General features: G+C 43.6%; 1 protein-coding gene across 4 annotated transcripts in view; it reads left to right on the top strand.

The window, feature by feature from the left end:
- tk1 (thymidine kinase 1, soluble) overlaps nucleotides 1-25,160 on the top strand; it is a 44,856-nt gene extending 19,696 nt beyond the window's left edge. For 2 of the 4 annotated variants that reach the window (XM_068004004.1, XM_068004003.1), the window contains exons 2-9: nucleotides 589-1,103; nucleotides 3,926-3,992; nucleotides 4,300-4,331; nucleotides 10,935-11,048; nucleotides 16,984-17,077; nucleotides 18,069-18,158; nucleotides 18,749-18,868; nucleotides 23,353-25,160. In XM_068004004.1, the coding sequence (XP_067860105.1) occupies nucleotides 3,927-3,992; nucleotides 4,300-4,331; nucleotides 10,935-11,048; nucleotides 16,984-17,077; nucleotides 18,069-18,158; nucleotides 18,749-18,868; nucleotides 23,353-23,562 (726 nt within the window). In that variant the 5' untranslated portion in view covers nucleotides 589-1,103; nucleotide 3,926 and the 3' untranslated portion in view covers nucleotides 23,563-25,160. Of the gene's footprint in view, nucleotides 1-588; nucleotides 1,104-1,259; nucleotides 1,567-2,042; nucleotides 2,133-3,925; nucleotides 3,993-4,299; nucleotides 4,332-10,934; nucleotides 11,049-16,983; nucleotides 17,078-18,068; nucleotides 18,159-18,748; nucleotides 18,869-23,352 lie in introns of those variants that run through there. The other 2 variants (XM_068004002.1, XM_068004005.1) reach the window with 2 other exon arrangements.
- Nucleotides 25,161-27,850: the final 2,690 nt, after the last annotated feature.

Raw genomic sequence — 27,850 nt, 5'->3', positions numbered from 1 at the left:
TTATATTCAAGACTGAGATCAATAGATTTTTGGACTGTAAGGGAATCAAGGGATATGGAGAAAGGGCGGGAAGGTGGAGTTGAGGTAGAAGATCAGCCATGATCTTATTGAATGATGGAGCAGGCTTGAGGGGCCATATGGTCTATTCCTACTCCTATTTCTTAAGTTCTTGACTGTCAGTGAAACAGCCTTTTCTTTCCCAACTCCAACATTTTGATAACTAATAAACAAAAGTGTTGAAAGAAAATTATTTTTTTAATGACCCTATAATTTTTCTGCTATGTTGCTCCCAGCTGTGTCTTGGAGATTAATCTTCAATTCCTGGAGACTCCAGGACAATCCTGGAGGGTTGGTAACCCTACGCTGACTCCAATGGGTCTACCTCGGAAGCAGAGTCAGTAACAAACCTCGGGCAGCAGGTGTGGTTTTCCGGGGAAGTAAACAAGAGCACAGTGCACTCAGTGCAACTGAAACTCGGGTACTTCCCTCTAGCAGTTATCAGGGAGCCAGCGCTGCAGTAAACTCTCAGCTTTTTTACCAAAATGCCATGCATTGAATCAATCTTAATCCCAACTTTTCTCCATACAGAAGGAATCTGAGGCGAGAGAAAGCACCCTCTTTTCAATAGCATTGGTACCGAAGAAGGGAAGCCCGTAAGAAGCAGACAGCGTCGAACTCTGAATGTAGCCGGAGCCGCTCCAAACGCAACTCACCAGCTGCTGAAGTGCTTTTTTGTTATTCATTCATTCATGGGATGTGGGCGTCGCTGGCAAGGGCAGCATTTATTACCCATCCCTATTTGCCCTTAAGAAGGTGGTGGTGAGCCGCCTTCTTGAACCGCTGCAGTCCGTGTGGTGAAGGTTCTCCCACAGTGCTGTTAGGAAGGGAGTTCCAGGATTTTGACCCAGCGAGGATGAAGGAACGGCGATATATTTCCAAGTCGGGATGGTGTGTGACTTGGAGGGGAACGTGCAGGTGGTGTTGTTCCCATGCGCCTGCTGCCCTTGTCCTTCTAGGTGGTAGAGGTCGCGGGTTTGGGAGGCGCTGTCGAAGTTAGAAACAGAATGAACAGCAAACATAAACGTCATTTTATTACAACTCCTGTATGTTTTTTTCTGCTCATTTGATCTTTAATGTAAAGGATGCAGAAGTCTACCTTGATAAATAATAATTTTAAAGTAAAGCCAAACACAAGGTTTTTTTTTAAGCCCCTTTTATAAGGGGGATTAGGGTGTCAATTTATTTTTAAAAAATCAAATGAGTCAAATAAATAAACATAGTCAAATAATAATTTTATTGATATTGATCGAGGATGCACTCCAGTCCCTGCGTTGCCCACTGGTCGCGGAAATCCTCAAGTGTAACGGCAGACACTGGTGCTCCTTCCCCAAGGCCACCCGGGTGCGGAGAATGCCGCGCAAGAGAGGCAGACAGTAGGAGTGACCGCTCTCACGGGCCGCGCCTAGCCTGGACCTGTAGATGGCCACCTTGGACAGGCCCAGGAGCAGACCCACGAGGACGTCCTCCAACTTGCCCATCCCCCTCCTCACTCGGTGAATGCAAGAGGTTAGTGGTCATCAGGGTACAGTTAGGTGACACTTTATTGTTCCTCTTACTGGCTGGGTACAGTTACATGTGACACTATTTTTTTTCAAAAAATACTTTATTCATAAAATTTGCAACAATACTTACAATACAGTTGTCATATCACATTTCAGACATACACAATACAGATTATACAATTTACAGGTTACATCAAGTACAGTTCAAATATGATTCCAACAATATGGTTACACATCGTACATAATTACAGTTCATGACACTCTAGGGTGCCTCATCATATTACAATCAATACAGATTATTCACTACAGGTAGATTACATTTCATTACATCAATTTGAATTTTACATTCTGCCCAAGGGGGTTTTCCCTGATTTCAACCCCTCGGTATACAATTGCGGGAAGGTTCTAAACGGTTGCCTTTCCCTACAGAGCCTTCGCGGCGGCCGCACCCAACTTCAGTGCGTCCCTGAGCACGTAGTCCTGGGCCTTGGAATGTGCCAATCTGCAACACTCGGTGGAGGACAGCTCCTTGCACTGGAAGACCAGCAAGTTGTTCCTCTCACTGGCTGAGTACAGTTACATGTGACACAGTAATGTTCCTCTCACTGGTTGAGTACAGTTACATGTGACACAGTAATGTTCCTCTCACTGGCTGAGTACAGTTACATGTGACACTGTAATGTTCCTCTCACTGGCTGAGTACAGTTACATGTGACACAGTAATGTTCCTCTCACTGGCTGGGTACAGTTACATGTGACACTTTATTGTTCCTCTCACTGGCTGGGTACAGTTACATGTGACACTGTAATGTTCCTCTCACTGGCTGGGTACAGTTACATGTGACACTGTAATGTTCCTCTCACTGGCTGGGTACAGTTACATATGACACTGTAATGTTCCTCTCACTGGCTGGGTACAGTTACATGTGACACTGTAATGTTCCTCTCACTGGCTGAGTACAGTTACATGTGACACTGTAATGTTCCTCTCACTGGCTGGGTACAGTTACATGTGACACTGTAATGTTCCTCTCACTGGCTGGGTACAGTTACATGTGACACTGTAATGTTCCTCTCACTGGCTGAGTACAGTTACATGTGACACTGTAATGTTCCTCTCACTGGCTGGGTACAGTTACATGTGACACTGTAATGTTCCTCTCACTGGCTGGGTACAGTTACATGTGACACTGTAATGTTCCTCTCACTGGCTGGGTACAGTTACATGTGACACTGTAATGTTCCTCTCACTGGCTGGGTACAGTTACATGTGACACTGTAATGTTCCTCTCACTGGCTGGGTACAGTTACATGTGACACTGTAATGTTCCTCTCACTGGCTGGGGACAGTTACATGTGACACTGTAATGTTCCTCTCACTGGCTGGGTACAGTTACATGTGACACTGTAATGTTCCTCTCACTGGCTGGGTACAGTTACATGTGACACTGTAATGTTCCTCTCACTGGCTGGGTACAGTTACATGTGACACTGTAATGTTCCTCTCACTGGCTGGGTACAGTTACATGTGACACTGTAATGTTCCTCTCACTGGCTGAGTACAGTTACATGTGACACTGTAATGTTCCTCTCACTGGCTGGGTACAGTTACATGTGACACTGTAATGTTCCTCTCACTGGCTGGGTACAGTTACATGTGACACTGTAATGTTCCTCTCACTGGCTGGGGACAGTTACATGTGACACTGTAATGTTCCTCTCACTGGCTGGGGACAGTTACATGTGACACTGTAATGTTCCTCTCACTGGCTGGGTACAGTTACATGTGACACTGTAATGTTCCTCTCACTGGCTGGGGACAGTTACATGTGACACTGTAATGTTCCTCTCACTGGCTGGGTACAGTTACATGTGACACTGTAATGTTCCTCTCATTGGCTGGGTACAGTTACATGTGACACTGTAATGTTCCTCTCACTGGCTGGGGACAGTTACATGTGACACTGTAATGTTCCTCTCACTGGCTGGGTACAGTTACATGTGACACTGTAATGTTCCTCTCACTGGCTGGGTACAGTTACACGTGACACTGTAATGTTCCTCTCACTGGCTGGGGACAGTTACACGTGACACTGTAATGTTCCTCTCACTGGCTGGGTACAGTTACACGTGACACTGTAATGTTCCTCTCACTGGCTGCTGTGATTTTGGCGCGAAATCCACTTCTGGTTTCCTGTTCTGCTCTTCCGCCTTTAGTTCAGCTCATCTTTTTCTCCCTTTCATATTTCACTTGTATCTCAATATTTTCCTTCTGGGGGGAAAAGAACAGTTTGTACCTGCGATCTTTAACCCCGTGGGTATAAGTTTCTTTGTATTTGTTTATATATATTACTTTCTTATAGAATGAACTGTTCAAACATCCCGGCTATCTCGCTATCGTCTCCCAGCAAAATGAAAGGTCAAATTCAGGTGAGAAACAAATATTATTCAGTCTTAGAACATTTAAATATTTTTTTAACAAGCCGAACGACGAATCTTCCAACTGCGATGTCTAGTTGTGTAGTGAGTGTTTGAATCAAAGTGAGTGTGAGAAAGATACAGATACCGACCGCGCTCCACTGTTGCCAAACTTCATCTCTTGTTTCTTTTCGTTACATTATTTCTTCAACAGAGTTTATTGTAACGTCTCAGGTTCCACTCCCTGTCCCCTCAAAACGCGCCGCGTTCATTGATAATGTGGAGCCACTTTATCTAAAGAATGTCTTTTCTTTTGCAGATCATCTTCGGACCGATGTTCTCAGGAAAAAGGTACATAACTGACTGATATTTTCTGCCCCCCCCCCGCCCACCCCCCAAGTATGATTCTATGTCCGTAACCGAATGCACCGAGTAAAGGGGCAGCTCCCCGGGCTGCTGCAAGCCTTGCAGCTTTTTGGCTCCAACTCGCCTGCCGCGTACAGCTCGGGTTCACCTACAAATCCGGGAGTTGAGGGCTGTACATTACTTTGCAAACGGGTGTGTAAAGCGTTAGAACCACTCGATCACTTTACTTGATCTGAATTTTATTACTGCTTCCCGCCCCAGCTGGAAATCGGGTCCTGCGATTTCACTTCCTGCTGCTTTTTTCCGCCCCTTTAAGTCTGTGTTTGGAATAATTGAAATATTGCGTTTTCATATCAACCTAGTAACTCGGTCAAGACTGTCAGTTTGTTTTAAGATGTGGAGATGCCGGTGATGGACTGGGGTTGACAATTGTAAACAATTTTACAACACCAAGTTATAGTGCAAAAAATTTAAAGCTTTCGGAGGCTTCCTCCTTCGTCAGGTGAACGGTGTGGAAATGAAATTTTCGAAGTTTTTTTTAAAGCTTCATTTGCCCTGATCTCTTATATTTAGGGAAGTTCTGGTGACTGTACATCCAACTGTTCTCAGCAGCGATATGAAAAGGTTATAGAAAGAAAGACTTGCATTGTTATATCGCCTTTCACCCTCTCAGGAAGTCGCAAAGTGCTTTACAGCCAATTATGTACATTTAAAGTGTCCTCACTGTTGTCATGTAGGAAATGTGGCAGCCAATTTGTCCACAGCAAGCTCCCATAGACAGCAAAGAGGTAATGACCAGATAATCCGTTTTAGTGATAGTTGAGGGATAAACATAGTCCAGTGTACCAGAGAGAACTCACTTGCTGTTCTTTGAATAGTGCCATGGAATCTTTTATGACCGTCTGAGAGGGCAGACGGGGCCTCGGTTAAATGTCTCACCTGAAATATGGCACCTCCAACAGTGCAGCACTCCCTCAGTATTGAACTGGAGTGTCAGCCTAGATTGTGTGCTCAAGTCTGTGCAGTGGGACTTGAACCCACAACCTTCTGATGCAGAGGCAAGAATACTACCATAGAACCAAGGCTAACACTTATCTGCAGGAACCAACTATATTTATTTATTTAATACATTTTCAAACCTTTTTCCATGTATATATGTTGCATTTTAACAATGTAATGTGTGCATAAAATGTAAAATGACAAAACAAAACCTGAACTGTTCTCTGGTTATGGGGTGAACTGCAATCACGGGGAGGAAGTTTGGGGGAACATACTTCAAATAAATCAGTTGTTAAGTTGCTGTAATCCCAAACCGACTTGTTCAGAAGTTTTCTGTCTAAACTGGAAGGATACTACTAACCCATATTTTAGTTCTTGCCTCTAGTTTTAGAGGCCCTCTCCTTTCTTGCAGTAGGAAAGCACTAAGGATGTTAAAGTTCTTGTATGACAAGCTAAGCCTCTCCATTTTGAGAGCTGAATCCTGTCAGTGTGGTAAGGTGCCAGTTCTGCTGTGCGCCTGCTCTGTTTCTCTGCCTCCACTCAGTTATTACTAGCCTTGAACACCTATAGAGGGACAAGTATTACAACATAGTTGGCAAAATACTCTGCAATCAATGTGACTTACCAGCATATGGTGCGACATGATGCTGGGATACATACTAAGTTACTGAAATTGCTGCCTTAGTGTATGAAAGATTAGGGGGCAGAGAGAATAAGCATTAATGATGGGTACTAGCCTGCAGATACACAGTACCCTCTTGCATGATCCTTGTTCATTACATTCTGGCTATTTTTAGGGTTATTTCTTTGAGTCAGGAACTTCAGGTCACCTCAAGTTGCTCACATCACTCATCTGTTATGGGCTTGTTTTTCCTGCAATCAAAAATAATTTGAAGTGCTGCAAGGTCGAAGAGCCTTGATGCATCCAACATCCTTCCTAAGATATGTCTGAGACCATGAGTATGCTGCGTACAAGTTTCTGTTGGTGGAAATATTAGAAGATTCAAGTTACAAATAAGTGAGCTACAACATTGCAAGGTTTCCATTAAAGATAGAAGGTGTATCAACAAGAACTGCATTTAAAAAGTCCTGTAACATAGAGAAACATACCAAGGAGCTTCACAGAAGTGTAATCAGATAAAAATGGAACACCAAGACAAAGAAGGGGGGAGTGGTCAAAGTGGTGGGGTTTAAGGGTGGCCTTGAAGGAGGAGAGGTGGAAGGGTTTAGGGATGGAATTGCAGAATGCGGGGCCTGGACAGCTGAAGGCACGGCCGACATCAATGTTGGGTGCCATGTGACAGTAAGACCAGGGCTAGGCCTCTCAAATGATAAGCATGTATGCACAGCCAAGGGGCAGTTGTTTGAAGGTGAAAGTGCTTGTCGGCATACGGTAGCTTTTAGGTAGGTGCAGCTAAATGCTGGAACACGCTTAGTTTGGCAAACCTCTGAAGAGTGGAATGTTTCTTGCGGAATTGAGTTGTTGACCTGTTCTGTGATCTTCTCCCATGCTTATCTTGCTGTATTTGTCTGAGGATGGCACCTTTGTTTTCAAAGATAACAACCTTCTTTTGCTGTATCCTCCCACAGCAGAATGCGGACCCACTCTCTAAGGAGAGCACTCCTCCCTCTGTCTTCACGCATTTCCCTCTTTCATGTTTGGAAATGAATTCCTAGACTACTTTTGACACCATTCAGTTACCCTTTTAAGGCACAGCAATCCCCAGACCGCATAGGGAACTCAGCATTTATATTTAAATGAGCGGGCCTTGCAAAATACTGTACGGTCTGCTCCATGCAACAAGACGGTGAACTGCGTGTGCTTGCCAGCCATAGCCCATTCTGCGACAGGACTGGGAAATTGATCCTTAAGTTTATTTTGATAATTACAACAGACTTGGTCTGCAGTTGCCATGCTGAGAACCATAGAACCATAGAAAAGATACAGCACAGAAGGGGGCCATTCGGCCCATCGCGTCTGCACCGGCTCGAAGAACAACCAGGTGCCCATTCTAATCCCACCTTCCAGCACCCGGTCCGTAGCCCTGCAGCTTACAGCATTTGAGGTGCAGGTCCATGTACTTTTTAAAAGAGTTGAGGGTCCCTGCCTCTACCACCAATTCGGGCAGCGAATTCCATACACCCACCACCCTCTGAGTAAAAAAGTTTTTCCTCATGTCCACTCTAATCCTTCCGCCAATCAGCTTAAATCCATGTCCTCTAGTTCTTGAACTCTCCGCTAGGGGAAACAGGTACTTCCTGTCTACTCTATCTGGGCCCCTCGTAATTTTGTACACCTCAATCAAGTCTCCCTTCAGCCTCCTCTGCTCCAAGGAAAACAACCCCAGCCTATCCAATCTCTCCACGTAGCTGCAATTTTCAAGCTCTGGCAACATTCTTGTAAATCTTCTCTGCACTCTCTCCAGAGCAATTACGTCCTTCCTGTAATGTGGTGACCAGAACTGAGCACAATACTCCAGCTGTGGCCTTACCAGCGTTTTATACAGTTCCATCATTACATCCCTGCTTTTGTATTCTATACCTCGGCTAATAACGGAGAGCATTCCACATGCCTTCTTCACATGTTCTTATGTACAACCTTATCTACCTGTACTGCCACCTTCAAGGACCTGTGCACATGCACTCCAAGGTCTCTCACTTCCTCTACCCCTCTCAATATATTCCCTTTTACTGTTTGCCCTCCCTAAGTGCATTACCTCACACTTTTCCGGGTTGAACTCCATTTGCCACTTTTCCGCCCACTCCACCAACCCATTGATATCTTCTTGGAGTCTACAGCTATCCTCTTCACTATCAACTACATGGCCAAGTTTTGCTTCATCTGCAAATTTGCCAATCATGCCCCCCTATATTCAAGTCCAAATTATTAATATATACTACAAACACTGAGTCCTGTGGCACACCACTGGAAACGGATTTCCATTTGCAAAGACATCCATCGACTTTTACCCTTTGTTTCCTGTCACTGAGCCAATTTTGGATCCAATTCGCCACATTTCCCTGTATCCCATGGGCTTTAACCTTTCTGACCAGTCTGCCATGTGGGACCTTGTCAAATGCCTTACTAAAATCCATGTAGACAACATCCACTGCACTACCCTCATTAATCCTCCTTGTCACTTCCTCAAAGAATTTAATCAGATTTGTAAGGCATGACCTTTCCTGAACAAATCCATACTGACTATCCCTGATTAAACCATGCCTTTCCAAGTGACAGTTTATCCTATCTCTCAGTACTGATTCTAATAGTTTGCCCATCACTGAGGTAAGACTGACCGGCCTATAATTGTTTGGCCTTTCCCTCGTACCCTTTTTAAACAATGGCACTACGTTTGCAGTCTTCCAGTCCTCCGGTTCCTGTATCTAGTGAGGATTGGAAAATGATCCTCAGAGCATCCGCTATTTCCTCCCTGGCTTCTTTCAATAGCCCAGGAAACAATCCATCCGGCCCTGGTGACTTATCAACTTTCAAGGATTCCAGTCCCTCTAGTACTTCCTCTCTCGTTATGTTTACCTTATCCAATATTTCACACCTCTCCTCTTTAACTACTACGTCCGGATCATCCCTTTCCTTTGTGAATACGGAGACAAAATATTCATTTAAAACCTACCCACATCCTCTGCTTCTACACACATGTTACCCTTATCATCCCTGATAGGTCCCACCTTTTCCTTAGCTATCCTCTTGTTCTTAATGTACTGATAAAACATCTTTGGGTTTTCTTTAATCTTACTAGCTAACACCTTTTCATGCCCTCTCTTTGCTTTCCTTATTTCCTTTTTTACATCATCCCTGTACTTTCTATACTCCTAGGCTTTCTGCAGTATTTAGTTTTCTGTGACAGTCATAAGCTTTCCTTTTCTGCTTTATCTTGCCCTGTATACTTCTAGACAACCAGGGGGCTCTAAATTTGGCAGTGCCACCCTTTTTCTTTGAGGGGACGTGACTGCATTGTACTCGCAGAATTTCACTTTTTAGTGCCTCCCACTGGCTTGCTGCTGATTTCTGCTCAAGTAGTTGTCTCCAGTCCACTTCTGCCAAATCACCTCTTAGTTCTGTAAAATTTGCCTTCCCCCAATTTAAAACATTTGCTCCTGATTTAACTCTGTCCTTTTCCATAATAATGCTAAAAGTAACTAAACTGTGGTCACTATCCCCAATATGGTCACCCACTGTCACTTCACCCTCTTGTTGGGCTTGTCACGTACTGGCTAAAAAAGTTCTCCTGGACATCGATCAAGAATTTTGCGCCCTCTGTGCCCCTCACACTGTTTGAATCCCACAACACCAGGTTATAGTCCAACAAATTTATTTTAAAATCACAAGCTTTCGGAGATTATCTCCTTCGTCAGATGATTGAATGAAAAGGTTCTCAAATCGCATATCTTATACGATGTTGGGACAGCATCACACCAATCAAAAGGTGTCGTTGTTATTCAAACAGGCCAGTCACGGAGAACAGCACGTCCCAGTACACTCGATATACATTGTGTCTTTTACACAGGCAGGCAGAAAGAAACTTAAAATGGCAGAGAGAGAGAGAGAATTTTAAAAAACATATAAATTTTTTCCCCCTTTTTGCTGGTGGGGTTACGTGTAGCGTGACATGAACCCAAGATCCCGGTTGAGGCCGTCCTCATGGGTGCGGAACTTGGCTATCAACTTCTGCTCGACGATTTTGCGTTGTCGTGTGTCTCGAAGGCCGCCTTGGAGAACGCTTACCCGAAGATCGGTGGCTGAATGTCCTTGACTGCTAAAGTGTTCCCCGACTGGGAGGGAACCCTCCTGTTTGGCGATTGTTGCGTTTGAATCCCAGTTTGAATCCCAGTTGATGTTAGGGTAGTTGAAGTCCCCTACTATGATTGCCCTCTTATTATTGCACTCAGAAATTTGCCTACATATTTGTTCTATCTCCCTTTCGCTATTCGGGGGTCTCTAGTACACTCCTAGTAGTGTGACTGCCCCTTTTTTATTTCTTAGCTCAACCCATATGGCCTCGATTGATGATCCATTTAGCATATCATCCCTTCTCACAACTGTAATTTTTTGCTGTCAAACACTCTGTATTAATTCTCAGTTTGTGTTAGCTGATCTCTGGGTGTAGTAGTAGGAGCATTACAATTGGCCTTAATACTCCTGGGCTAGTAAGGATGAGTATCAGCCCCAGTTCCCACTCCTGATTGCTATCCAATAACCCCTGTTGGGAAATAAGTGTGTGACTGTCGAGTGAGGACAAGATTCGGCTCAGCTGTGATGCCCACCAGGGTTAAATAGCTCTTGTGCACTCACTGTCAGAAATGAAGAATGACCACTTGGGTGAGATAGAACTGTACTCCAGCATGGGTCAGTCAGTGCTTTCAGGGGAGGGGCAGTGAGAATTTTGGTGGGGGAGGATTGAGAACATATACTGGCCTCTAAGCAGCAAGGGGCTACTTGTCTACTTTCTTGTCAAAAGCAAAGAAATGGTAGACAGAAGTTTCCAATGCAGGTGCATAATAGCTGGGAAGGAGGTGCCACTTTGCAACATGTGCATCTGACTAAGTTCTAATTTGTTCTTTCCACTACAGCACCGAGCTGATGCGCCGGGTGAGAAGGTTTCGAATTGCTCAATACCGGTGCCTTGTGGTAAAGTACGCAAAGGACACTCGGTACAGCAACGAAGACCTGGCTACACATGACAAGTGAGTATTGAGTGCCGCCTTGTAACTGGGAGTTGCAGTACACAGTGCCTAAGCGGGTACTACTCCCACATTCCTGCTATCTAACCACAAATATGGTAGCGATTTACAGTGAATTGCAGCTTATCTCGTGATGCTTCTTGTAACAGAAAATAACACAACATGCTACACTGATCCTGTTAGTGGACTTATTATATACTTTTCTGACCAGTAATTACTCTGACCCTGATTGGCACTTCCAAATACATGACAGATGCAGTATAATGTGGATAAATGTGAAGTTATCCACTTCAGAAGGAAAAACAGAAAAGCAGAGTATTATTTAAATGGTGATAGATTGGGAAATGTTGATTTACAAAGGGACCTGGATGTCCTTGTACACCAGTCACTGAAAGCAAACATGCAGGTGCAGCAAGCAGTTAGGAAGGCAAATGGTATGTTGGCCTTCATTGCAAGAGGATTTGAGTACAGGAGCAAGGATGTCTTACCGCAGTTATACAGGGCCTTGGTGAGACCACACCTGGAATATTGTGTGCAGTTTTGGTCTCCTTACCTAAGAAAGGATATACTTGCCACAGAGGGAGTGCAGCGAAGGTTCACCAGACTGATTTCTGGGATGGCAGGACTGTCGTATGAGGAGAGATTGGGTCGACTCAGCCTGTATTCACTCGAGTTTAGAAGAATGAGAGGGGATCTCATTGAAATATATAAAATTCTGACGGCTAGACAGACTGGATGCAGGGAGGATGTTTCCCCTGGCTGGGGGGGTCCAGAACGAGGGGTCACAGTCTCAGGATATGGGGTAGGACATTTAGGACTGAGATGAGGAGAAGTTTCTTCACTCAGAGGGTGGTGAACCTGTGGAATTCTCTACCACAGAAGGCTGTGGGGGCCAAGTCACTGAATATATTTAAGAAGGAGCTAGATAGATTTCTAGACACAAAAGGCATCAAGGTGTATGGGGAGAGAGCGGGCATGTAGTGTTGAGGTAGAGGATCAGCCATGATCATATTGAATGGCAGAGCAGGCTCGAGGGGCCGAATGACCTACTCCTGCTCCTATTTTCTATGTTTCCTTTAGTAGAGAATTTTCGCTCTATATCTGCCCTCATACCAGATATTGCACACAATCCCAGATGATGTGGTTCTGTGTCCTTTCATTATCCGACTGGACAGGAAGCCAAGAACTTGACCTCTTCCCAACTCCCAGTTCTCCATGTCCGGACATTAGCCACTTAAACCAGCAGATTCGCTCTTCTGCCCTCCAAGGAATAGCGTATCTTAACTTAATAAGCGTGAAGGTTCAGGGATATTTAAGACTTCCATTGTCTCAGGTTTCAGTAGTATGTTGGATATGTTGTTCTGAATAGACACCGAATTCTAATCCTCATCCCCCAGCACATGACTGCTTTCTGGATTGAATCCCTTTATGAGCTAAATTTAACATAATATTTTAATATAAATTATACTGAAATCCTTCTGTGGTCAAATAGTGAAACATACAGAACTGTATACAACATTTCTCACTGTTGCTTATTTTATTGTTCGTTTCTAACCCTCTTCTTTAGCTCATTTGACTAATTTCTAACAAATCCTTCTTTTTCCCTTCTCAACCTCTGCAGCCTTTAACACTATCAACCACACTATCCTCCTCCAATGCCTCTCCTCTGTTGTCCAGCTCAGTGATACTGCCCTCACTTGGGTCCACTCTTTCCTGTTAGAGCATCTCCAGCAAGGGCTTCTCTTCATCTACATGCTGCTCCTTGGCGATATCATCCGAAGACTTGGAGTCAGGTTCCACATGGACGCTGGCGACTCCCAGCTCTAGGTCTCTGCCACCTCTCTCGACCCCTCCAATTCGTCTGTGCTGTTGGACCGGTTGTCTGACATCCAGTCCTGAATGACCCGCAATTTCCTCCAGTTTAACATTGGCGAGACTGAAGCCATCGTCTGGCCCCCGCCACAAACTCTGTACCCTTGCTACTGATTCCATCCCCTTCACCAGCCATGGTCTCGGGTTGAAACAGATTGTACACAACCTCGGTGCACTATTTAATCGCGGGCTGAGCATCCGACCCCATATCCCCTAACATCGCCAGCCTCCAAACATGCCTCAGCCCATCTACCGTTGAAACCCTATTCATGCCTTTGTCATCCCTATACTTGATTATTGCAATGCCCTCTCGGCCAGATTCACATCGTCCATGCTCTAAACACATTATCCAGAACTCTAAATCAAAAGCAAAATACTGCGGATGCTGGAAATCTGAACTAAAAACAGAAAATGCTGGAGAAGCTCGGCATGTCAGGCAGCAACCTGATCAAACACGAGACAGGAAACAGAAAGCAACAAAGGTGAACAAGGTAAAAGAGACAAATGAAAATCCCATCGGAGAGAAGAGCAGAGCTGCCTGACTTGCTGAGCTTCTTCAGCGTTTTCTGTTTTTATCCAGATCTCTGCTGTCCATATCCTATCCTACATCAAGTTCCATTGACCTATATTGGCTCCAAGTTCTCTAATCTCTCCAATTAAAAGATGTCTTTCTTGTGGCTTTACCCCTCCCTATCTCTAACATCCTCCAGCTCTACAACCCTCCCAGAACTCTCCACTCCTCTGACTCTGGCCTCTTGTGCATCCTCCCCCCACTGTCTCTCTGCCCCCCTCTCCTCTTTTAAGACCCTGCTTAAAACCCACTTCTTCAACCAAGCTTTTGGTTATCCCTCCTAATATCTCTTTCTATGGCTTGGCATCTATTTTTGTCTGATTTATGCCTCTGTGAAGCGCCTCGGGATGTTTTTCTACATTAAAGAGACTATGTAAATGCAAGTTATGGTTGTGGATCTGAGAATAGCCAAATCCAATACAGGTTTTAAAAAAAAATACCCAGGCTGTTACCACTAATTGTTTGAATCCTGTCATAACATAATAGAGCAGGCTAAAATATGATGGACATAGAAGTGAGAAATATTGACTTTATTAGCCAAGAGAGCAACTTTTCATTCTTTCAAAAACAAATATTTTTGATGTAGCCAAAAAAGAACGAGTGATCAAAACAAAAGGTACTGCCTCCGCTCTTTTTTGTGATTAAACAAGTTAAAATTGTTACAAGTTGGGAGAGAACAAAATGAAAGTTCAAGGAATCATGTACAAGTGAACTAATGTTTCAGAAATATTAGATACCAGGGCCTTCCCCTGATGGTTCAGTGGGTGCATTTTCCATGTTATATGGTACAGACCAAGAGGGATCCAGGTTTGATGCCTGGTTTGTGCTGTTATCTGATGTCAGCCAGAGTGATGATGGGACCTCGGTAATTACCTCAGTGTCCTTGGGAAATGGAAAATTCAGTCATGGCTCCTGCTAATGAGCACTGGGAAATGCTTATGTAATCGACTTATGGCGGGAGCAGGTTTGGCTATGATGCCCCAATTGTTAAATAGCCAGCTGGCACGCACTCGCATGACTGGTCACTTGGACGGGTTGCCAAGTTTCCCATGCTCCCTAATCTATGTCCATCTTCATTTCCTGTGGACTTTTTCATTTCAGTTAACTGATACAAAATCATTAATACCTCTGCCATATCTTTATTGCTCACAATTAGACAACCCTCTCACCCCTAAGGGGCCCTTTCTTCAACTAATCTTTTACTTTTTTTATACTTACAAGAGCTTTTAATATTTCCTTTTATATTGTCTGCTGGCCTTTTCTCATGTTCTCTTTTAGCCCTTCTTCTCTCCGTTTTGAACTTCCCATTGCACTTTCTATATTCCTTATGATTTTCTCTTGTAGTGTTAGCCTTAAATTTATCATATGCCTGCCTTCTAAGTTTCAGTTTAGTTTTAATCTCTTTTATCCACAAAGCTCTTTCCTTTGGTGCACCCCTCTTTTTGCCTTTACAGGAATATATTTATTTGGTACTCTATTCGTCTCATAATTGAAAATTTTCCACTGCTGATCTTGTCGATTTGTTTGCTAACTCTTCTGTCCAGTTAATATGAGCCAAGTCTCTTATCTCGTTGAACTTTGCCTTTTTCCCAGTTCAGCACCCTTCTCTTTATCTCTTCATTATCTTTTTTTCTTTTTCAGGTGCAACATGTTATGGTCATTATTTCCCAATTATTCTTCTACTGTCACATTAGTCATTTGCCTCACTTTATTTCCCAGAACTAAATCAAGCAAATCTTCTTTCCTTGTTAGCCTAGAAACATGCGAATCTAGGAAGCAGTCCTAATTACATTCTAAAAAAATGTACCCCACTTTGGCCACATGCATTCCCTTTATTCCAGTCTATCTTGGGATAGTTAAAATCACACGGTATTATTGCCTATTGTTCTTGCATATCACCCTGAACTATTTGCAGACCTCCTCTTCTATCTCACCAGTTTGATAGCCTGTAATGCACACTATTATCTCTTCCTATTTCTTAAGTCTCCATATCATATTCGTCTTAACGCAGCTCCCTAAGACATTCTTGTATTGTAATGCGGATGGTATCCTTTACTAAAGCTGCCACCTTGTGCCCCTTTTTTTCTTACTCTGTCCTTTCAGATTATTTTTGTAATTCAGAATGTTCAGCTCCCAGTTCTGCCTTAGCCTATGCTACGTCTCTGATAATGATATTGTATCATAACCCCCAGGGCAGCTTGTGCTTCCAGCACATCAACTTTATTTGCGATATTTTGTGCATTCATACTTTATACAACTCAACCCTCCCTCTATTTGGTAATATTATTCATTTACCTCCCTCATCCTTCAGATATCCATTCCTGTCTGTTTTGCTCTCCTTTTCCTTTCCTTGATTTGTCTTTTATTTTTTTTCCTTTCCCTGTTATGTTAGTTTAAACCCTCCCACACAGCACTAGTTTCCCAGCGAGGACATTGGCCCCAGCCTTGTTCAGGTGAAGCCTGTCCACACCTGCCTTAGAACGTGTTCCAGATATCTGAGCCCTTCCCTCCCAACCATCTCTCCAGCCACGCATTTAGTTCTCTTGTCTTACTATTCCAATGCTGACTAGCACGCAACACTGGGAGTAATCCTGAAGGTCCTGCTCTTCAATCCATCTCCTAATTGCTGGAACTTCCTTTGCAGGATCCCAATTCTGTTTCTTCCTGCATCATTGAACCACAATTTTGGGCAGTTTCCCATCCCTCCAAAATCTTACCTACCTATTCTGTAATATCTTACCTCTGGCGTCTATGAGACATCACACCATTTGGGACTCTATCGCGACTGCAAAAGTATCTGTCTATTCCCTTGACTTTGGAATCTTCTATTACTACTGCATTTGAGTCCTCCCTGTTTGACAGCAACTTGCTCCACTGATGCTGTGGTTTTGCTCGAGGCTGCTCTCCTCAGAGTTGTCACCATCACGAGTATTCAGTATTGAATATCTGTTTGTCAATTCAGCACTCTCGGGAGACCCCTGCCCCGTCTTTCATCTACTCTTCTACCCCAGTGGATGGTCACCCACCACAGCATCCCTTCAGCCTCCCAAATGTGTCCAGCTGCTCTTCAAGCTCAGAAACCTTGAGCTCGAGCGCAAGCAACTGGAGACACTTGCACACATGACCACCCTGGACGCATAAAGCATCCGGGACATCTCATGTGGCGCAGGTACCACATGTCACAAGTTCCAGCTCTCCGTCCCCCTGGGTGGGCTACACTAATAATTCAAGGCAATTATAGAAAAATCTATGCCACATATTTGATATTCTCTGCCTATTTGTTTTTTTTTAAAAAGTGTATTTGCTGCTGTAAATTTAAACTGAAGTGGGTCTGAGTTCTTAATTGATTGCTATGCTGATCTTTCATCTTTGTAATTTGTCATTGAGTTTGTTGGTGTGCACTGCACAGTCCAGGATTAGGATTGTTGATGTAATGTCCCATTAGTCCAGGACTTCCATTTGTAAATCCTGCCGACGTTCTTTTGTCCATCACAGGTTTACAATGCAAGCAGTTCCTGCGACAAAGCTGAGTGAAGTTAATCAGGAAGCATTGAAATGTGCAGTTATCGGAATTGATGAAGGACAGTTTGTAAGTTTGGCCAACCGTGCTAGTTTCCCCTGTAATTTAAAAGTGTGCACTGTATCAAGAAACCCAAGCTGTTCAAAGTCTTTTCATTCTTCCAAGAATGGTAATCCCTGGACGAATCCCTTTCTCAATCTATTAAGAAACTCGGAGCTTGGAGTAGAATACTTTCCTGCTTGCAAACCTTTAAAGGACCTGTGCGGCTTCTAAAGGTTCTCTCACATGCTGGTCTATGGTTCTACATCATTCTCTTTCTCCCCCCACCCAGTATCTTCCCTAGCAGTGATTGTTAGACTATTCAACCATATGAGGCATCACATTAGAATCTTATTTTACACTCTCCTAATATTTGCACAAAAACTGTATCCAGCTGTGTTCCTGGCCTGATTTCTGCTCCCCCTTCCCCACTGAAGCTAATTGTAGCACCTTCCATAGCTGGGATCAAGTAACTCGGCACAGAGCTGGGATCTTCCTATTCTCAAAAACAAAATACTGTGGATGCTGGCAATCTGAAATAAAAATAGAAAATGCTGGAAATACTCAGCATGTCAGGCAACATCTGTGGAGAAAGGAACAGAGTTAATATTTCAGGTCGATGCAGTTCTGACAAAGGGTCCGAGACCTGAAACGTTAACTCTGTTCCTTTCTCCACAGATGCTGCCTGACTTGCTGGAAATACTCAGCAATTTTCTGTTTTTATTATCTTCCTATTCTCAATGGTTCAGTACCACACCAGGTGGTACATTTACCGACTGAGTTATAGGGGGATCCTTATTTAAAGTAGAGATATCCATCCACTGCCCAGTGTAAAGTCACAATGGAATAGGAGGCTGAAAATGGGTTTGATTACCCCTCTGCAAAGTGCCTTGGGATGATTTCCTATGTTAAAGGTCCCATATAAAAGCAAGTTGTTGTTGATTGCCTGACCCGATTCGGTATTAACATGAGCAAAATCGATGTTTAGGAACATGGTGTTTAAGTTCTGCTTTTTCTCTAGTTTCCAGACTGTGTCGAATTCTCTGAGGAAATGGCCAACAAAGGAAAAACTGTGATTGTTGCAGCGCTGGATGGAACTTTCCAAAGGAAAGTAAGTAGAGCACATGAGAAAGAGTAACTGAGCTACATGGAGGAGCAAGATGAGTACATCTTGTACAGATTCTGTGGTGCAAGTGCAATTATAGCCACACCTTTTACAGCAACCAAACTGCATTCAATTTATTTTGCCGTGGGCAGAGAAGCAATGGTTTTCATGAAATATACTCTTGTGACCATTTTAAGAATTTCTGTTGAGTTCCTGATCTCCCTCACACTGTCGGGCAGAGGTCAGACGCCTTTCCATGGGGAGAGGTGAGGGTAGGGGAAGATTTAGTGGCTTTATCACTCCAGGTACTGTAAACAGACCATCGCCCCAACTTCTCAACCCAGGAGTGGGGGTGGAGGGGAGGGGGGCAAGCATCTTTTTTAAAACAACTTCAGGATAAGCAGTGGGGAAATGGGGATCCTGGAATAAAGTGCTGAGAATGGTCATTCTTGATTGCCAAGGGGAAGGAAGAGAACGTGACTTTAAAATGGCACTGTGCCAGCGTGGGGTGTGCCACTGCTGCAGTATGTGACGATGTCAAAACCTATTCATTGTTTTCGGTATTGGATTCTGAGCAGTTCTGTTTGTTTCTCCAGGCTTTTGGCAACATTCTGAATCTGGTGCCCCTGGCGGAGAATGTAGTGAAGCTGAGTGCCGTGTGCATGGAGTGCTTCAGGGAGGCTTCGTACACCAAGAGACTGGGGACTGAAAAAGAGGTTTGTGGGTTTTATCTTTCCCTTTAGATCGTTTCTTTACTCCCTCTGCCCCACCCCGCCGAAGGTTCTGGTGTGCTGGGCACAGTTCCACAGATATTGGGTGCCATCTAGTATCTCGCCAATTAGCCACTCTTCATGTTTTTTTTTTATTCGTTCATAGGATGTGGGCATCGCTGGCAAGGCCAGCATTTATTGCCCATCCCTAATTGCCCTTGAGAAGGTGGTGGTGAGACGCCTTCTTGAACCGCTGCAGTCCGTGTGGTGAAGGTTCTCCCACAGTGCTGTTAGGAAGGGAGTTCCAGGATTTTGACCCAGCAACGATGAAGGAACGGCGATATATTTCCAAGTCGGGATGGTGTGTGACTTGGAGGGGAACGTGCAGGTGGTGGTGTTCCCATGTGCCTGCTGCCCTTGTCCTTCTAGGTGATAGAGGTCGTGAGTTTGAGAGGTGCTGTCGAAGAAGCCTTGGCGAGTTGCTGCAGTGCATCCTGTGGATGGTACACACTGCAACCACTGTGCGCCGGTGGTGGAGGGAGTGAATGTTTAGGATGATGGATGGGGTGCCAATCAAGTGAGCTGCTTTGTCCTGGATGGTGTCGAGCTCCTTGAGTGTTGTTGGAGCTGCACTCATCCAGGCAAGTGGAGAGCATTCCATCACACTCCTGACTTGTGCCTTGTAGATGGTGGAAAGGCTTTGGGGAGTCAGTAGGTGAGTCAGTTGCCACAGAATACCCAGCCTCTGACCTGCTCTTGTAGCCACAGTATTTATGTGGCTGGTCCAGTTAAGTTTCTGGTGTGAGCCTAGGCCTGTGAGTGTTGCAAATTATGGGGGGGGGGGGGGGGGTGGGAGGGGGCACTTATTAGGTGTGTTCCTGGCATCACCCAACATCCACATGTTTGCCAGTAGTGATCAGGGATGGGGGCGCTGGTAGGGTTTCTGCTCCTCCAGCTCATGGGCTCAGGCCAATTGTAATGCCTGTACTGTCACCTCAACAACAACTTGCATTTATAGAGTGCCTTTAACATAGTAAAATGTCCCATGGCTCTTCATAGGAGTGTTAATCAAACAAAATTTGACACTGAGGAGGAATTAGGACAGGTGACAAAAAGCTTGGTCAAAGAGGTAGGTTTTAAGGAGCATCTTAAAGGAGGAGAGAGAGGCGGAGAGGTCAGCTGAGATCAGTTGACTCAGCACAGATCTGGGACCTACCTGATCTATGTGGCTCAGTTTCAGTTGCCAGACCTACTAAACATTAGGGGAGTGCAAGAGATTTATATGAAAAGTAGTTCGGTCATGCTGCAGTTCAGTTAAATGTGAATGTGACAGGACCATTGCCCACAACAGAGAGAGAAAATTAATCAAGCCACAAAGACCCTAACTGTTTTGGGTGAGTCTAAATGCTGGCAGGTTTAACTATGCAAATGAAACGTGTGTGGATGGAATAGTGGTTGGCTAATTCTGTAGGTGGACAGTTAATTCCTCACGCATATGTGTCAAACACAACAACTTGCACTTGTATTACACCTTTAATATAGAAAAAATGTTTCAACGAGCTTCAGAGGTGTAATCAAAATAAAATGGACACTGGGACAAAGAAAAGAGTTATTAGGGTTGATCAAAAGCTTGGTTAAAGAGCTGGGTTTTAAGGAGCAGATTGAGGTGGAGAGATGGAGGGGTTTAGGGAGAGAATTCCAGAGTGTTGGGCCTAGGCAGCTGAAGGCATGGCTGCCAATGGTGGGGCGAAAGGACAGGGGTGCACAAGTGGTCTGAATTGGAGGAACAGAGTTTGGGGAGGGGGTTGTAGGGCTAGGGAGGTTGCAAAGATGGGGAGGGGGGCAAGGCCATGAATGACGAGAATTTTAAATTGGAGGCATTGGGACTGGGAACCAATGTTGGTCAACGAGGACAAGGGTGATGGGCTAGTGGGACATGTTGTAGAATACAGTTGAGTTACAATCAGCCATGATCTAATGGAATGCTGGAACAGGCTCGAGGGGCTGAATGGCCTATTCCTGTTCCTAATGGAATGGCTGTAGCGTAAGGCCTATGAACATAACTAATGATTTCTGCTCCAAGATCATAAGAAATAGGAGCAGGAGTAGGCCATGTAGCCCCTCGAGCCTGCTCTGCCATTCAATCAGGTCATGGCTGATCTTCAACCTCAACTCCACTTTCCTGACCGATCCCCATATCCCTTGATTCTATCTATCTCAGCCTTGATTATACTCAACGACTCAGCATCCACAGCCCTCTGGGGTAGAGAATTCCAAAGATTCACAACCCTCTGAGTGAAGAAATTCCTCCTCATCTCAGTCTTAAAAGGACGATCCATCCTGTGACTATGCCTTCTTGTTCTAGGCTCTCCAGCCAGGGGAAACAACCTCTTGGCATCTACCCTGTCAAGCCTCTCAGAATCTTGTATGTTTGAATGAGATTACTTCTCATTCTTCTAAACTCCAGTGAGTATAGGCCCATTCTACTCAATTTCTCCTCATAGGACAGCCCTCTCATCCTAAGAATTAATATAGTGAACCTCTGTTGTACCGCCTGTAAGGCAAGTATATCCTTCCTTAGATAAGGAGACCAAAACTGTACACAGTACTCCAGGTGAGATCTCACCAAAGCCCTGTACAATTGTAGTAAGACTTCCTTACTCTTGTACTCCAACCCCCTTGCAATAAAAGCCAACATGCCATTTGCTTTCCTAATTGCCTGCTGTACCTGCGTGCTAACTTTTTGTGTTTCTTGTACCAGGATACCCAAGTCTCTCTGGACAACAACATTTAATGGTTTCTCACCATTTTAAAAAATATTCTGTTTTTCTATTCTTCTACCAAAGTGAATAACCTCACACTTCCCCACATTATACTCCATCTGCCACTGCCTTGCCCATTCACTTAACCCGTCTATATCCCTTTGCAGACATTGTGTCCTCCTCACAGCTTACCTTCCCACTTAGCTTTGTATCATCAGCAGACTTGGATACATTACACTCGGTCCCTTCACCCAAGTCATTAATATGGATTGTAAATAGCTGAGGCCCAAGCACCAATCCTTGCGGTACACTACTAGTTACAGCTTGCCAACCTGAAAATGACCCGTTTATCCCTACTCTCTGTTTTCTGTCTGTTAACCATGCTAATATGTTACCTCCAACCCCATGAGCCCTTGGCTTGCGTAACAACCTTTTATGTGGTACCTAATCGAATGCCTTTTGAAAATTCAAATATACCACATCCACTGGTTCCCCTTTATCTACCCTGCTCGTTACATCCTCTAAAAACTCTAATAAATTTGTCAAACACTATTTCCCTTTCACAAAACCATGTTGACTCTGCCTAATCATATTATGATTTTCTAAGTGCCCTGTTACCACGTCCTTAATAATGGATTCCAGCATTTTCCCGACGACTGATGTCAGGCTAATTAGCCTGTCGTCCCCTGTTTTCTCTCTCCCTCCTTCCTTGAACAGCGGAGTTATATTTGCTAACTTCCAATAAGCTGGGACCGTTAGAATTTAGGGAATTTTGGAAGATCATAACCAATGCATCCACTATCTCTGCAGCCACCTCTTTTAGAACCCTTGGAATTAGACCATCAGGTCCAGGGGATTTATTGACTTTTAGTCCCATTAATTTCTCCAGTACTTTTTCTCCACAGATATTAATTACTTTAAGTTCCTCACTCTCATTAACCCCTTGGTTCCCCACTATTTCTGGTATGCTTTTTGTGTTTTCTACTGTGAAGACAGATACAAGGTATTTGTTTAATGCATCTGCCATTTCCTTATTCCCCATTGTATTTTCTCTTGTCTCAGCCTCTAGGGGTCCAACGTTTACTTATGTCACTCTCTTCCTTTTTACATAGTTGTAGAAGCTCTTACAATCCGTTTTTATATTTTTTGCTAGTTTACTTTCATATTCTATTTTCTCCCTTTTTATCAATTTTTGGTCGTCTTATGCTGGTTTTTAAAACTCTCCCAATCCTCAGGCTTACTACTCTTCTTGGCAGCATTGTAGGCCTCTTCTTTTAATCTAATACTATCCTTAACTTCTTCAGTTAGCCATGGGTGGATCACTTTTCCCATGGAGTTTTTATTTCTCAATGGAATATTTCTTTTAAATGTTCACCATTGCTTTTCAATCGTCATACCCTTTAATTTAATTTCCCAATCTACCTTAGCCAACTCGCCCCTCATACCCATGTAATTGGCTTTATTTAAGGTTAAGACTCTAGATTCGGACTTAAGTATGTCACTCAAACTCAATGTGAAATTCATCATATTATGATCACTCTTCCCCAGAGGATCCTTTAGTATGAGATTACTAATTAACCCTGCCTTATTACACAATACAAGATCTAAAATAGCCTTTTCCCTGGTTGGTTCCATGAAATACTTGGTATAGTCAGCTCCTCCGAGGACTTGCATCTCTACCTTGTCGTGCAAATGATTTGATTTTAATGACTTGTTCTGTTCCATTAGGTCGAAGTGATTGGTGGAACGGACATGTACCGAGCGGCCTGTAGGCTCTGCTTCTTCGGGAGAGGTAACTTGCCGGGTGTGGGAAGTGACAAGGAAAACAGTGTCATCAGCAGAGAAGAGGCAACTAGTCAACCTTTGGCTTTAAAACAATTGGACTGTAGGAAAGATGGCATTTCACCAAGAAAACTCTTTGAAAATCTGCAGCTTTAACCCCTGAAGTCAACCTCCTCCCACCCCCCAAATTTTCTCCCGTCCTTTTTCTGAAGGTGTTGACCTATGTTGGGTGTGGCTCCTCAGGCACAGACAACTCTCCAATTCTTAACCCCTCATGCAATTCTGGACAGGTTGTTTAAACTGTTGAGACATCGCAATCCAAGCCAATCCTGTCCTCGCCCGACTTTCACACATCGCTTTTGCGGGGGGGGCGGGAGGAGGAGGAGGAGGAGAGGGGAGACCGGATAACCTGCATCTCTAGATAAAGGAAGGAAGAAGTGAGCCCAGTTTACGCTCCTGATCGCTGTTTAGCTGGAAACCGTTCGTGTGTGGATGTGGGGTGAGGACGGATTCAAGCTGGGCTGTGACGGCTGTCGTAGTTGAAGTGCTGTTGATATTTGCTGACATGAAAACTGACCGTTTTGATGAGGTACTGCAGGGGCTGCCAGTGGCCGTGGAGATCTTAATTCTTCAGGAGTCTGAAGAGCAATTGCGATGCTATGGGGTTTGGCAAAGCAACATTGCATCTCCTCTGTTGCCTCTAGTTGCTTGCAAACTGCAGAGTGCTTACTGTACTGGCTGCACTATTTCAAACTCTGCAAAAAAAAAAAAGCCTGTTTACATCACTTCCATTTCATGTTTTTTAATGATCGATCCTGGTGGAGGCGCTGACTGCTCTCTATCGTACTGTGCCCATTCGTCAATACGTGAGACTAGGCAGTGATTGCCAGCAGGTGAATCAACCGTGGAGAAGCCTGATCCTATCCTCATCTCTCACACAAGCACCTTCCAGTAGGGTCACTAGATGAACAGGATCTATGCAAACACCCCTCAGCGTTCCCCCCCCCCCCCATTGTGGTGCTGCAGAAGCTAATTATTAGCTTTTTAAAAAAAAAATTGTGTGCGCATTTTTTCTTACCTTTTTCTTCTTAGTAATTGCTCAGCCTTGTTCATTAAAGTAGCCACACAGGAAACTTACAGCGCAGTTCAAGTGGCCACAAGCATTCAATAATTATTGACTGCACCAGCAGCAAAAATAATCTTCCAGTCCCAAATGTATTAATTAGTTGGTATTCCATTGCAGTTTAGTGGGACGGGATTCATTTATGTTGTTGGAAATGATTAACTTTGCAGCCAGCTAACGCTGGAGAGCAGCATTACAATTAACTGTTGTGTAAAATATTAGTCGGGGTGGGAAAAATAAACCTTGTTTTCTATTAACCACACGTTTATTTAACTACTTGAGAAATTGCTTCTGTAACTGTCATTTCACTCTAAGTTTGTATTATGGACAAAAATGTTGACGGCCGTAGCTTCAAAGGCCACGAGTGAGTTTTAAAACATAACTTTGCTGCAGTATTTGTGGCTTCAGAGTGGAGTTGACCATGTTGAGTATTAATGTTGCTGGTGATCTGAATGCTCAGTAACTACTGCAAAGTCTCAGAATATACTAATCCATTTGAGCATTGCCACTTCAATATAGACCATTAATTTTGAAATCTGTATAATTTAAGATCTAAGGACTTTTATCTTCTATGCCTTTTTGATTCATTTTTTTATAAATAAAGTGAATTGTACTTGCCTATTGTAATGTGCTTACTGGCCCTGCCTCATTTGTGTATCTGTTGATTGCTCTATATACTTTTTGTTTTGACACCACAGTTCATCTAAATACTTCCTCTATCCAGCCACGTTTCTGCATCGTCGCTGGGTCAAAATCCTGGAACTCCCTTCCTGACAGCACTGTGGGAGAACCTTCACCACACTGACTGCAGCAGTTCAAGGCGGCGGCTCACCACCACCTTCTCAAGGGCAATTAGGGATGGGCAATAAATGCTGGCCTTGCCAGCGATGCCCACATCCCATGAACAAATAATAAAAATAAAGTTGGGTTAATTTCTAATAGCGAATAATCCTGATCAAGTAACTTTCCTTGGCAATGTTGTTTGAAGATTAAATTTCCTTTGCTGCAATCTTTCCACTAGTAAAGCACTCTGACCTGCCAGCATTAATCCTCAAATGCTGGAACTGCCTAAAGAAACATGAGGATATGGGGACAAATTATAAACTTCGATTTTATCAATTTCATCAAATGTTGCTAATTGGTTTACCCAACAACTTGTCTCCATAGAAGAGAGAAAGAACTTCTATTTTAAAAGTGCCTTTCATGACCACAGGATGTCCTTGTGTTTTACACCCAATTAATTACTATTTTTGAAAAGGGCTAGAATTTCCTGGATTGTATTTACACTGACATTACACCCATTGCTATAAAACAGAAATTTGACTTCAAGTCCTGCTGTGCCTAAAAAGTGCGTGTTAATTTACAGATCTGGCATAAATGCAGGGAACTCTGGTTCTCTGGTCTTTCTCGGGGGTGGTGGGGGGGCTATGTTAATGGGCTAAGTGGGGTTTCGGCAGAAGTAACTCGGGAACGGCACAAACGATTGAGAAAATTTGCATGTGTGATGTTTCAGCATAAAATGGTGCAAATTAGTAATGCATGAATTTCCTTGGAAAGAAAGGCGCTGCTCTTGCACCATAAGTCCAGGAAATTCTGGGCCATTTGATGATTACAACCTGCCTCTTACTGAATGATATTAATGGCAGAATGTGAAGATTTCCTGTTTGCTAGATATAGTGAAATCGTAAACAAGTATGAAGAATACATTTAGGAATGTGCTCCAAATAACCAACAGGAAAAAGGTCCTGTTTCAAGCTTGGAATTCTGACCCTTCCACAGTGCATAAATTAAAATATATTGAATTGTTCCATTTTAAATCTTAGATAATACATCTTGCATTTATATAGCTCCTATAATGTAATAAAAACATCCCAAGCCACTATCTGAGCCATGTAGGGCAGGTGACCAAAAGCTTGGTCAACATACAAAGTAGAAGCTGCTCAAAATCCAACCCAAAGGGAAATGGGTGGAGATGTATTACAATAACAAACTGTATCACTGGTTTGGATCATTGTGTTATGAACACCACTGCCTGTGCCCTAGCTAACATTCTCAGATTAGGAGTAATGCTGCTCAGTAACCATGGCTGGGAGGCTCACCGTTACAGAGAATGCTGCACCATGGTTTTGTCAGTATCGCTAGATTGATTCCTGGGATGAGATGGTTGTCCTATGAGGAAAGATTTAGTAGACTGGGCCTATATTCTCTGACATTTGGAAGAATGAGAGGTGATCCCATTGAAACATACAAGATTCTAAGAGGGCTTGACAAGGTAGATGCTGAGAAGTTGTTTACCATGGCTGGAGAGTCTAGAACTAGGGGTCAGACATTTAGGACTGAGATGAGGAATTTCTTCACTCAGAGGGTCATGAATATTTGGAATTCTCTGCCCCAGTGGGCTGTGGATGCTCAGTCATTGAGTATATTCAAGACAGATCAATAGATTTTTGGTCTCTAGGGGAATCAGGGGATTAGGCGGAAAAGTGGACAAACATCCTGTGGACTGCCACCCGTGCAACAGTAGTGGCACGTCCAAATTTGGGAGAAACCCACAGATTCGTGGGCAATCCAGCAAAATGGGAACTGTAGACGAGAAAAGACCCAAAGTCCATCTAGTTCGCCTTCCAGCATCCTGGTAGCCATGAGTTTAATCACCTCGTGCACCAGCCTCCTCAATACATAGCGTTTGAATCATTTGTACATCATACATATGTTAAATCATTTCACTCACACCATCTGTGACACAACAGAAATTTAATCCCCTCACTCACCACGGCCTCAATACAACAAGAGCAACATTATTCTCTAGTGTGGTTTGATCACTGTTCTGTAATAGTTTGGGGGGAATCCATGGAGTATTTGTAATGAAGTCGGTGTACCTTATTGCATTATACTCTACCTGCTTATGATTTCTACTAAAATAAAATGCCTGTAAAGAAAGTTGAGAATATGGAATTTGATACGTACTTCAACACTCGATTGCTCAGAAACAATAAGTCTTCTCCCAAATGATCACAGAACATGTACAGTATTATTCATTGTTGCTGTGGCTCTAACTCCAGGTCTCAGCAATCACCAGCAGATTGGGAAGAATACAAGAAGCAGAGGATGGTGGGACTCTCAATCCAGTCACTTATGTAAAAGCCATTTTTTTTTTAAAAAGGGCACGAGTTTCTAAATCCACAGTATCTTGTAAAATTGGATATTCGGCAAATTAATCTATTTGGTGAGTAAAAGCCCCTTACAATTGCAATTTGTATTTATCGATTCTCATCCATCCTGTAGGATGAAATGGAAGCCACACAGTAATTTATCACAGGA

The sequence above is a fragment of the Heptranchias perlo genome, chromosome 23 (genome assembly GCF_035084215.1).
Source record: "Heptranchias perlo isolate sHepPer1 chromosome 23, sHepPer1.hap1, whole genome shotgun sequence".
In the NCBI taxonomy this organism is placed as follows: domain Eukaryota; kingdom Metazoa; phylum Chordata; class Chondrichthyes; order Hexanchiformes; family Hexanchidae; genus Heptranchias; species Heptranchias perlo.
Note: the sequence above shows the minus strand (reverse complement) of the source record. Positions and strands in the feature narration are given on the sequence as shown.